At 55.1% G+C, this 12,472-nt stretch overlaps 1 protein-coding gene across 5 annotated transcripts in view; it reads right to left on the bottom strand.

Annotated features, from left to right (window-relative positions):
* Positions 1-4,549: 4,549 nt before the first annotated feature.
* DBF4B (DBF4B-CDC7 kinase regulatory subunit) overlaps positions 4,550-12,472 on the bottom strand; it is a 42,149-nt gene continuing 34,226 nt past the window's right edge. For all 5 annotated transcript variants that reach the window (XM_073798456.1, XM_033846623.2, XM_033846620.2 and 2 more), the window contains 4 exons: positions 11,105-11,221; positions 7,745-7,853; positions 7,482-7,606; positions 4,550-6,641 (listed from right to left, as the gene is read on the bottom strand). In XM_073798456.1, coding sequence (XP_073654557.1) covers positions 5,702-6,641; positions 7,482-7,606; positions 7,745-7,853; positions 11,105-11,221 — 1,291 coding nt within the window. In that variant the 3' untranslated portion in view covers positions 4,550-5,701. The remainder of the gene's footprint in view (positions 6,642-7,481; positions 7,607-7,744; positions 7,854-11,104; positions 11,222-12,472) is intronic.

Here is a 12,472-nt window from a genome sequence, read left to right as displayed (position 1 = left end):
TTCCATCCAGCAGCCTCCTTCTCTGGGTGAATGATGCCCTTGCCTCCAGGAGGGCTTCAGGCATTGCTGTCACGGGGGGGGGGGGGGGGTCCTCCCCTCACTGGGCTGAGTCCCTCACACAGGACACCTCAATTCTTTCCCCTTCCCCTAAATATATAAACTAGCCAGGTAATTTACATGAGGTTAGCATGTCCAATTTCTGTCCCTCCCTTGCCAGCCCACATCTTTGAGGAGCAGAAGATACCTCTGCAGCCCCAGCCTCCCCTCTCTCGCCAAACTAGGTTGCCCTGTCTATAGACCATCTGGCCTCCCAACCTACCTCCCCAGCTGTGCCCTCAGCTCAGCTCCCAGGTTCCTGGGCAAGGTGGGTGCCCACACTGGGGGCTTGGGATCTCTGACCCCTGCTAGGAATCCTAAGAGTCAGTGATGGGTTAGGGTGTGGTAAGACGCGTGAGCCCCGCTGGTGAGGCCTCACCCTGACTTTGTGCCCCAAGCCAGAGCATCCTCACACCACACTGGGAGACCACAGATCACTGAGGAGCAGGAATGGAGGCAGGGATCCCCTTGCTGGGTCCTCTGCTTCCCCAGGGACCCAGGGCCTCTGCCAGGGAGGGAGCTGCCTCTGGCTCATGACAGGCCCCCCCAGCTCTATTTTAGGCCCAGGAGAGGTGAGAAGGTGATTTCCCAGGAGGCGCTGACATCAATGCTGGGAACAGGGTGACTCCCCCTCCCCCCCATCCAACCACCTGCCATTCCAGACCCAGATGCTCAGCAAGTCTGAGTCAATTGTTCCTTCACCCTTGAGACATCTTGGAAACCTCCTCCAGGGTGTAGGGGCTCTGAGGAATTAGGACCTACTGTGTGATATTCCCTGGAAGCCCACAATTATCCAGGAGGGGGAGACTGTGTTTCTCATTTTACAGGTGGGGAAACTAAGGCTCTGAGAGGCTACGCGAGCCTCCCAAAGTCAAACAGCTGGTCGGTGAGAGGTACATCCCATATTCCAGGGTCCCCCTCCTCCCTGGCCACCCCTATCCCCACCTTTGCCTTCTATCTGGGACCTAGAAGGGACTGGCCCATCTGGTCCATCTATCCCACCCTCTACCCCTTTGGTTGGCACCCCAGACACCACCAGGGTGAGTCTGTCCTAACTTACCCTCGCCATGTTACACGGCCTCCCAGGGTTTCATTTCACCATGGAGGGCTTTGGGCCTGTGGGAGTCTGGATCCCCTCCTGCAACATGCCCAAGACCACACAGAGACCCCAGTCTGTGGCCCGGACCTCCTAGGCTGAAGCACATTCCTACAACTTCTGTGGCCCTGGTTCCTTGGTCTTCCAGGTGGGGAGATCTTGCTGGTCCTGAGTGACACGTCTCCCGTGGCCTTCTGGGCCAGCTCCCCTGGAGCTCAATTGTAGGGCCCACTGGCCTCCAACAGCCCCTTATCTCTCTGGGTTCCCAGCTTTGAGCACACCCAGCTGGACAGCTTGACCTTCCCTTGACCATACTCCACTCCCCACCCAAGTCCCCTCCTCTCCATCGTGTCCTCAGTGGCAGCTCTGCTACAAGCTGCACACCACTCCCAAGCAGGAGGCTTCCTTCAATTCCCTCACGCAACCTCCTGCCTGACGTCGGGGGTGGCAGCTGTAGACAGCTTCTGCTCAGACTGGGACTTCACAAGAGTAGGGATTGCCGCCCCATCCTACTTGGCCCCTGATAGCAAGGATGGTTTTCTCCTTAGATGGGGGCTCCTGAGGGCAGGGCCTGTGTTTCCCCCTCAAACAGGGGTTGGTTTCCCTGAGGGAATGCTCACCCTAACCCCACAGCTATGGTGGGCTCCTTTGGACCCTCTGCCCATCACTTGTTTCCCCACGCAGAAGAAATCAGAGGTTGGTGGCCACTGCTGTCTTGATGCCATCCTCGGGCCACCCTCTGGGGAGATGTTAGGCTCTGGTCCCCACCCCCAGTCCTCTCTCAGGAGCCCCCCTACCATCAGGAGGCTGGGGCCTCCTTCCCTGTACATTCTTCCTGCCCTTCAGCCAATTTTCCCCTCAAATTTTCCTGCACAGGGGCGAAGCTGGGCGTATGTGGGACCAAGACCTAGTCCCAGCAGCAGCTGCAGGTAAGGGAGGGGTGTCTGCTGCCTCCACCCTGGGGCGGCATGGTGGGCAGGGATTCCTGCCAACAGAGGCAGTCTAGGCCCCCTGCCTAGTCTGCGAGGCCTGCAGCAGAGACCACGCCAGGCAAGGGGGCAGGGTGGTGAGGTGAGTAAGAGTAGGACTCAGGGCTCCAGGCAACCCACTGGGGTCCCAATCCTGGTTAATCGCTGTGTGACCTTGAGCGAGTCCCGCAACCTCTCTGAGCCTCAGTTTCCTCATCTGTGAAATGGGGGTAAAAAGTCTTCCCCGCAGTGTTGCAGGGGAGATAAATGAGTGGGTGAGCCTCAGGTGCTCAGAGCAGTGCCTGGTGACAGAAGGGCTCACTCACCCTGGGCTCACACTGTTCATGTTGCCCTTATGGTGACAAGGAGGAAACCAGCTCCTGGCTGTTGTCCAGGACCCAAAGGACTCCTTTATGGCTTGGGGGCCTCGGGGTCCTCTCTACCCAGCATGTGCGGGGTCCTCTCTACCCAGCATGTGGGGAGACTGTGCCTAATGACATGATACTGAGGGGTGGGGGGTGGAACAAGAAGTTCGTTCTGCTTCCTCCCAGGTCCCACCCAGTGCCCTGTCCTTTCCACCAGGAGAGGACCGTTCTTGTCGTCCGAATATCCTTCCGAGGGAAGCCTCAGCTCCTCCCTCTTGGTTGTCTGGGTGGCCCCCTCCTTTAATCTCTGAAGCTCTGAGGCCTCGCCTCAGGGAGGAGTTGGAGGTGCCTAGGGTGCCAGAATCCTGGGGACACCCACCCTTTGAGAGGTTCACAGTGCACAAATGCAGTCGTGCCCCTGGGGGGCCAACAGTACGCCCACCCCACTGCCCCTCCTGTCCCATGCAAGGGATCCTCCTGGAGTTCTGGGGAACCGGCTGTTGGAAAGTGGGGTGCCCAGGGATGGGGTGTCTCACAGAGCCCCTTAGCAGCTTCATCCACAAATTTACACTGGAGACGGGGCTATGGGTCAGAGAGCCAGCATGAGGTGGGAGAGGAGTGAAATTCATCTCTGGTGAAATGTCTAGAAGGCAGGCCTCGCAGGTGAGTGTGTTGGTGGGAGGATGTAATAATAAGTTAGTTTGCTGAGTGTTTACAATGTGCCAAGCACCTCGCCGACATAAGATTTAATTCTTACTTCCTGGTGATGTGGCAATGACAATTACTTCCATTTTTCAGATTAAGAAAACTTTCAGGAGTTTGCCCAAGGTCACAAAGTGGCAGGATCTGGATTTAAACTCAGGCCTGCGTGGCCTGAAGGCTACAGGGTTCGTGGAAAATATGGAAGCTGTGCCTTGAAGAGTGGGCATTCCGGCTGTTTTGGAGGGTCATTCTAGGTCAGGGCCCAAGAGTGAGGACACGGGGCTGCATTGCCCGCGATGGTCTGGCTGGACAGGGTCCGAGATGGAGGGGGCGGAGAGGACAGGGAGGAGGGTGGGTTAAGGGGAGCACTGCCAGCAGGGAGAGTGCACAGGAGGGCCCTGGGGCTGGTGGAGGAAACAGGAGAGACGTATGACGAAGTGGGCAGGGGATCCAGGCTCGGACCAGAGTCCCTCTGTGGTGGCAGCAGGACAGGAGGGACGCAGGGATTCCTAGGAGGTTATGGTATTTTATTATCGGAGGAAGGACCCTTGAAATCATCTCAAACAAGCCCCCTCAATTAAAGATCAAGGTCAAGCAGCACCTACCTGTCCTGGCTCGGACCTCAGACGTCCTGGGTTCCTCTCAACTTATATCCTGGAGGCCAGAACAGAGACATGGCTGTGGAGAGATGTTACCTTGGGGTTTGACCTGGCAGAGCTGTGATGTCCAAGGTCACATGAAATTGTTGAAATGGGAGGGGAATTCCATACAGTTGGATGTGAGGTCCTGGGCAGATGGTGATGAGGGTATTAGGACCTGGTGCATCGGTTTTGGAGTGAGTAGCATGTGAGGCTATCAGAGGTCTCAGGAAGGGGCGGGGGAGCTCCCACCCAGAGTGGCAGAGTCATGGGAAAGGCACTGGGGGACAAGGCATGCCCATGTGTCACAAAAGGAAAGGGATGCACCCATCAGGGAGCTCAGAAGGAAGCTACTGTCTGGGCCCCAGGGAAGGGGAGAGGGCCTGGAGCAGAACGCTCATTAGGGCGAAGGAGTTTCTCTGGGAGTGGGCGGCGAGCATGCCCTCAGCAGGCGACCACTCAGTGGGCAGCAGGGCCAGTGAGTGACCTGAGCAGACTGGACAGGCACGGCCCCACCTCCCTGCAGCCCTCAGGAGGGCGGTGGCACCCACACATGCTCTCCCACTTGCAGGAGGCAGCCGTCCTTTTTACCAGTTGTTCTGTCTGTATCTGCTGGGCTGTCAGACTGCTCAGGTCCCTGGAGGGGAGATCAAGGCCCGACACACATACTCCAGCCCCCCTATCTTTGCTATTTGTTATTAACAAATTTATTTTACATCTCCTGAACCAAGATTAATTGTGAAATTTAACAGGATGGCATAAAAAGGACAAACAAGACCTCTATGAGGGTTGCACACATAGTTGCTCTATTTCCAAACTAACAACTCAGGTCCTCACCTGCAGGTAGGCCCCCCTTTCTTCCTCCAAAATGAGATACAGAATAGCACCAGCCTTCTGGTAGCCCCACATTTAAAGAGAGAAACACACAGAGGCAGAGAAGGGTGAGAAGAACCACAGTACAAAATGTAAAAAAAAAAAAAGTGGCCAAAGAATCGATAGCAAACTCATCTGTCTCCAGATTAATGGCTTGGCTGAAAGAAATGGGGGGAGGTCCTCGGGGAAGGAGAGAGGGAGGAGGGTGATTGCAGAAGTTGGCAGGTGAGCCACTGACACTGGAACTGAACTCTGGGTGGGCAGCCAGAGCTGAGCGGCAGGGAAGAGCTGACGGGGGTCCCCAGAGGGGGCTCTGGCTACATCCTGGGCTCAGGGGAGAGGTCAGTGCCGGGCCCCCACTAAGTGCAGCAGGGAGGGAGCTCTGGAAGTGCACAGCCGAGCCCCTCCTCTGCTTCATATGTTCCTGAGGATCTGTGTGCACCAGCGTGGGGGGCTGGGGGAGGGGACAACACATCTCAGAAAGCAGGAGAGCCACATGCTTGTGGGAAAGGAGGCTGGGGGGTGGTGGTTGTGAACACCGACAACTAACCCTCTTGGCTCTGCAGAGCAAGTACCTGCAGAGGGACGGTAAGCCAGGCCATGGCGCCTGCTGCTCTAGCTTCTCTGTGGGCTCTCCCTATGCCAACCTTGCCTCTGCCTCCTGGCCTGGGCAGCTGGCCGTGGCTGCACGAGCCATGGCTGGAGGAAGGGGAGAGGGCAGCCCCCAGCCCAGACCCTCTTGGTCCCACCTGAAGACCTGGCGGGTGGGAGGACTGGCCCCGTCAACCCCACAGAGCTTGGCCATGACCACAGCTGTTCACGTGGACTTCAAGGGCCAGGCCCCTGGCGCAGCTCCTCCCCGTGTGCCCGGTCAGCCCGGGCTGGGTGTGCAGCACTCGGCAGAGGTGGAACTTAACCTGAGTTGGGAGCTGTCTGGCCCCAGAGCTGCGTGCCCGGGGGGACTCACAGGAGTAGTTCTCTGTTGGCACTGGGCTGGGGTTGGGACTGGGAGACAGGGAGAGGCTGGGGGGTCCAGGACCATCGGGAGCGGCTGGCCCCCCGGCTGGCTGGAAGGGGCGGGGGCAGAGAGGTAGCCTGGCTCTCTGCAGGTCCTCCTGGGATCTGTGTGCCCGCAGCTGAGTGCAGGTGGGCTGGCAGCTGGCCTGGAGCTGCGGGGCCGCTGGGGAGCTGCTCAGCCTGCTGGGAGACAGGGCCAGAGGCTGCGCACTCAGAATCCTTAGATCCTGGGGGCCATCCTCCCCCAGGCCAGGGGGCCTGTGTGGCCCAGAACTCTGCTGGCCTGTCTGTGGGCTGCCCGGGAAAGGGGCCCGGGAGGGACAGGCAGGTCTGCTGGTGGCACACGGGCTGGAGGGAGGCCAGAGGCCTGGGCTCATGGCCTGGAAGGGGAAGGGAGGGAAGATGCTTGCCACTGGTTGTCCTGGTGCCACAGGGGCTGGGGGCTCTCGGGACGAAGAATGAGGCTTGTGGCCGGGACACCCCTGGCCTCTTCTCGGCATTGCCACTGGGGAACTGAACCTTCCGCTTGTGGCCAACAAGTGCCAGGTCTGGGCCAGAGGAGAGTTCAGCAAATCCAGAGCTGGTCAGCAGGCACTGGTAAGCAGGGCTCCTGGACACTGGTGTCTCTCGGGGGTCCACAGAGACATCAGCCGACCCTCCCGGCTCCTGGTGGCTTGCTATTGGTCCAGGTATCTTGCCAGCCTCCACAGGTTCAGCTGGTGCTTTCATGCTGCCCACTGTCCCATCTTGCTCTGAGGCACCTGGGGCCTGGTGATCGTCTTCTTTCCTCCTCCTGGGAGATGCTGCCCTGAGATAGGACGGCTGGCTGGGAGGCGGAGTCTCAGGACACAGAGGGTCACAATCGGAAGCCAAGGAGCCTGGCTGCCTGTGGGGATAAAAGCACCCAGCGGGCCATAGCGTTCAACTCCAGAGCAGGTGGCAAGCTGGGGTCCTCCCGGGCTGAGGCTGGGGCCGAGGGCAGAGCGGGGGCCTTCTGTGTTCTGGTTGTGCTGAAGACAGCTGGCCATTCTGGGTCCCTGTGAGAGGCCCATTCTTGGCTCTGCGGCCTGTGCTCGGGGCTGGCCAGGGGAACAGGTTAGAGGCTGCTTCATTTATTAACTTCACACAGGAGGCTGTGCCCTTTGGTGGCTAGAGAAAGCAGCACAGGTCCTGGCTGTCCAACCTGAGCCCAGGGAGGCTGCCCGGGGTGGAGACTTGGGGTGGGAGGTGAAGCCACAGCTCCTTGGTGGGCAGCAGAGGGAAGCTGGGGCTCAGAGGGCCCTGGGATTCTGCTGAATCCCCTGCAATCCTTTCTGGGGGTAAACGTCTAGAGAAGCAGCAAGATCCTCCTCTTCACCCACCTGGGAAGGACCCAGGAATCCCCCTCCCCACTTCTAGAAGGCCAGAAAAGCCCATGACCAGGCACATGGCGGGAAACAGCAGCTGAACTGCTCCTCCTGTGCCCCCAACTGTGGCGATGCCCGGGCGTTGAAAAGGGAGCCACACTCTGATCAGGGCCCATCCTGATCTGATCAGCTGAAGCCACAAATGGAGGTCTTCCCCCCCCCAACCCCCCCCCCCCCCCGAAACAAACAGGACAGGAGATGGCGGGAAAGAAAGGGAAGGGACGCCATAGCCTGGTCCCTGCTGCCGCCAACCTGAGGGTCCTTCCCACCTCAGGTGGTCGTGCCCGCCACCCGCAGCAGGGCGGCACGGTGGCGCTCACCCGGGGAGGCTGGCCTGGAAGGGGATGTCCGCAAAGCTGTGGCCCAGCTGGGCGATGATCCGATCCACTTCGGCGTACGGGCGGGCTTCCAGGGCAAAGCCCCGGTGCTGGGGGCTCTGAAGATGCTGCCCAGGGTGAGAGGAGGCAGGGGCATTAGACCAGACCAGGGCGGGAGACAAGCGGAGCAGGCGGGAGAGACCGGGCGGGGCAGGCGGCCTCAGGACAGGCTGGGAGCTGCTGTGTGTGGTGGGGAAGGAGCTCACCCCGCGCAGCTCCTCGAAGGCCTCTTGGCAGCACTCGCAGTACCCCTTCTTCCTCCTGGGCACCGTGCAGGCGGCTGATCGCCGGCTTGGCTCCTGGTCCCTGGCTTCTCTGGCGAGGGGACAGGGTGGGGGAAAGCGGTCACTGCTGGGGCCCTCAGAGCAGGAACTGCTGCTCCGGGGCCTGGAGCCCAGACCAGGGCAGGGATGGACCAAAATGGCCAGAGCCGGGCAGGCACAGGCTGGCCTGCCTACACTTGGCCTCAGGAGAGGCAGCAAGGAAGGCGAGGCCTCCCTGTGAGTACCCTTTCTTAGCTCTGTCCTGTCCCTGCCCACACATCTCAAACCACAGGTGAGGACGGCTGATGAGTGGCAGCAAGAATCCCTGAGGACATTCCAGCTCTGCACACGCACCCAAACCCATGTTCGTTTGACCCGCACAGCTGCACCTTCACTGAGGACTTTCACATCTTTCTTGAACCTGACCTCTCCTCTGAATTTAGTCCTGTATTTTTTTTTTTAATTGAAGTATAGTTCATTTGCAACGTTGTGTTAGTTTCTGCTATGTAGCAAAGTGATTCAGTTTATATATATATGTGTGTGTATTTTTTCTTTTTCATACCCTTTTCCATTATGGTTTATTACAGGATAGTGAATATAGTTGCCTGTGCTATACAGTAGGACCTTCTTGTCTATCTATTTTATATACAGTAGTTTGTATCTGTTAATCCCAAACTCCTAAATTATCCCTCCTCCACCCCCTTTCCCCTTTGGTAACCATAAGTCTGTTTTCTATGTCTGTGAGTCTGTTTCTATTTTGTAAATAAATTCATTTGTATTATTTTTTAGACTCAACATATAAGCGCTGTCATATGGTATTTGTCTTTCTCTACCTGATTTACTTCACTTGTATGATAGTCTCTAGGTCCACCTATGTTGCTGCAAAGGGCATTATTTCAGTGTCTTTTATGGCTGAGCAGTATTCCGCTGTGTGTGTGTGTGTGTGTGTGTGTGTGTGTGTGAGTGTGTGTGTGTGTGTGTGTGTGTGTGTGTGTGTGTGTGTGTACACATCTTCTTTAGCCATTCATCTGTCCGTGGCCATTTAGGCTGCTTCCATGTCTTGGGACTGATGGATCATATGGCATCAAAACTAAAGCTCTATTTTTAGTTTTTTAAGGAAACTCCATACTGTTCTCCATAGTGGCTGCGCCAATTTACATTCCCACCAACAGTGCAGGAGGGCTCCCTTCCCTCCACACCCTCTCCAGCATTTATTATTTGTAGTCAGTCCTGCATTTTTAACAGCCTGTAGGGCATTGGTGTTTGGCTGTCCCAGCAAACTCAACGGGTCCAAAATATTCCCCTAAGGACTTTCCAAGTATGACACAAAACCCAGGAAACAGAAAAAAGCTGAAAAATTCAACTACATGCAATTTTTTAAAATATATGCATGGCAGAAAACATAAACAAAGTTAAAACACAAACCATAAACTGGGGAGGACATTTATAACTAATAACATAGCAAAGGGCTCATTTCCCTGAAACACAAAGGGCTCCTTACAAATCAGTAAGTGATCAATAACTGAATAGAAAAGTGGGCAAAGGATATGAAAAAGGTTTACACAAAAAGAAATTCAAATGATCAAACACAGGAAAACACACTTAAGCTCATTCATAAAAAGAAAAAAAGTTACAATTACACTGAGATACGGTTTTTAATCTATAAGATTGGCCGAAGTCAACAGGTCTGACAGCTCACAGTATTAGCCAAGGGGATGGGGAAACGGGCTCTGGTCCAGTGCGGGTGACAGCGTACCCTGGCATCACCTCCATGAAAAGCAATTTGGCCACATTTCTCAAAATTACAAATGTAAGCACCCTTTGACCTGGCATTTCCACTTTTAGGAATTTATCCTGCAAATATACTTGAACAGTCACAAATTTACTCTGAACAAGACTACTCACTGCAGCACTGTTTATGACAGCCAAAGACTGGAAATCATCTACGTGTCTGTTAAATAAAATACGGTAAATCCATACCATGGGATACCCTGCAGCCGTTAAAGGGAATGAAGATGCTTTTCAGGTACTAATAGAAATTAATCTAAGATATGTTAAGTGGAAAAGCAAGATCCAGCACAGGGAAGAATATTGTGAGAAGAGGGAACAAAGGATACACAATGTACTTCTGTCCATAAACTCTCTCTGGAGAGAGACTCACAGTCTAGAGATTGGGGGATGGGTGTAGAATGTAGGTTTTTCACTTTAAACCCTTTGTAACTCTTGAATTTTGAACCAAAATATAACAATTTTAAAATTAAAAAAAAATGTAACATTTCCTCCCACAGATTTTCTATGCACACCCCCAAAACGCTGGGCTACCCCCTCTCTGTTCCTCACATCTGGTCACCAAAGCTTCACTGCTTCACTGTCTTCCCTTTACAACCTGTCGGCTCCTCTGCCATCCCCAGGCCATCCCAGGCCGAGCACCCCGCCCAGGCCCAGCCCGGGCGGCCTCATGACTTCCTCTCTGCTGTCCCTTGCACCTTCTGAGAAAGGGATGAGGGGCACCTGGACTTCACCCCAGCCTGTTCTTGCCTTCCTCTGCTTTCCATCTACTGCCACATTCCCTTTCTGTTTTTCTTACCATTAGCACTGTTTCCTGATCACGTGGCCCTTTTCTGCTGGTGGAAGCCACAGGTCCTCCTTGGCCCTGGGGACCCTCGGGCTGAACATCTGCCTTCTATTCTCCTGGTCTGTAAACTAACCCTGCGGTCCACAAGTTAGAAAGGGGCTGAGAAGGTGTCCAGGCCATCACCCGAACCACCTTCCTTCTGTGATTTGGTCAGTGAAGGTTCAAACTCTCACCCATCTGCAGAGTAGGAATACCGACCAGCATACAAGCCACTCTGGACCACATGGTGTGGCAGGTCCCCCAGATCCCCTGCCCCCATGTTTAGCCCAAAAGGCCTCGAACTTTGATGTGCACTGAAATCACATGGGGAGCCCACGAACATGCAGGTTTGGGGGCTCTATCGCCAGAGACTGTGATTCTATGAGTGTGGAGTCCAGGACCCTGCATTTTTAAAGGGACCCCAGGGGACTCTGATGAAGGTGGTCTATAATTCGAGTTTTAGAAAACAGCCTCTTGCCCTCTGGACACAAGTCAAATTCTTCAGTATGGATGGAAAGCACCAAATAAAATGAACACTCCTGGCGTCTCTCTTCTCTGGGCTAAGTTCCCGGAATAGACCTCGCCTAAGGAGCTAACACATGGCCATTCCCAAACCTGACCAGCAGGCCCAACGGGGAGGACTTTGGCCTGGAACCAGCTCTTGGTACTCAGGAACCAGAAAGACCCACCTGGTATGCTGCGAGATGCCCGGAGTCGTCGGGGCCTCAAAGGGACTTGCGTCTTTGGGTCCCAGAAAAGAAATTTCGGGAAAGGATTTAAACTGATGGTGGAAAGGACGAAACTTCCTGAAACACAGAAAACTTCCACTTTGACTACAGTGGGGAAGTGGAAAGGGTGAGGAAGGGGGGCTGGCCCAACTCCCGAGAATTCCACTCTCACCTGCCCAACTTTTAAATTCTAGAACAATGCTCTCATCTGCCTTACTAGGTTAGATTAATATTTTAAATTAACACTCTTCCTGTCTACTTTCCAAGACTGTTTACACTTACTGCCTCCCCTGAATCCTGTAACCTCTGAGCTGAGCGGGACAACGGTGTCGCCCTGTTTTACACAAGAGGAAACAAAGCCCAGAAGGTTTTGTGACTTGCCCAAGGGCTCACGACCTGTAAGTGGCCAGGTCCAGGTGGGAGGCCACGTCTCCCAAATCCTGATCTAGTTCCTCCCATCTTTCCATTTTGTTTCTCGATCTTCACGTGACCTCTGAGGACTCTAGCCTGGCAGAATCTAAATGCAAGGATGTTTAACCCAGAGCAGTGATCGTCCTGTTCCATGAAGAGGAACATCTCTGCTCTGGGCTGGTCCTTTGTACTATCTGAGGGGTGGTGCTCTGGAACGAAGAGAGGCACAGTGAAGGTTCTGGATAGTCAGACCTATACTGAGTGATTTGGGGGGTTTGCTTCAAGTTGCTCACGTTCAGGAGACTTTCAGAGCCAGATCTGGCGATCTGTGGATGCTCAGCAAACCCTGGGCACACGGTGTTGGGTTGCAGTGGCCGGTGCTCCAGAGGAGAGCAGGCCCTGGGTTGCTGGGTGGCACAGTAAGAGCCCCGCGGCCTCAGGAGTGAATTAACAAATGAGTCTTCTTGGGGACTTCCCTGGTGGTCCAGTGGTTAAGACTCGGCGCTTCCACTGCAGGGGCCTCGGGTTCAAACCCTGGTCGGGGAACTAAGATCCCGCAAGCCGTGCGGCACAGCCAAAAAAAAAAGTCTTCTTGGACCCTGAAGGAGACGGAGGCGCCCTTCACAGCCCTGGTACCCGCCTTTCGCCTCCTCCATGTTTCTTTGTTCCTGCTTAGGAGGCTGGAAAGTTGAGTTTGGTGTGGCTATGCTGGGCTTTGAAGACCGCCTGCTTTAGAACCACACGTAAAAAAGGATCGTGAGAAAGCTCAGCTCCACTTGGATCTTGCCTACGATGCCAGGGACACACAAACCCATGTACCCTGCTCCGGTTACCGGTGACACGGCCTGTGCATGCCGTGTGCAGAGATACTGAGGCCCTGGCGGTGTCTCAGCCACTGCGTTGGAGTCATGACTACTT

Source organism: Tursiops truncatus, chromosome 20, assembly GCF_011762595.2.
Source record: "Tursiops truncatus isolate mTurTru1 chromosome 20, mTurTru1.mat.Y, whole genome shotgun sequence".
Taxonomy (NCBI): Eukaryota; Metazoa; Chordata; class Mammalia; order Artiodactyla; family Delphinidae; genus Tursiops; species Tursiops truncatus.
This window is presented reverse-complemented; position numbering and strand designations above follow the sequence as displayed.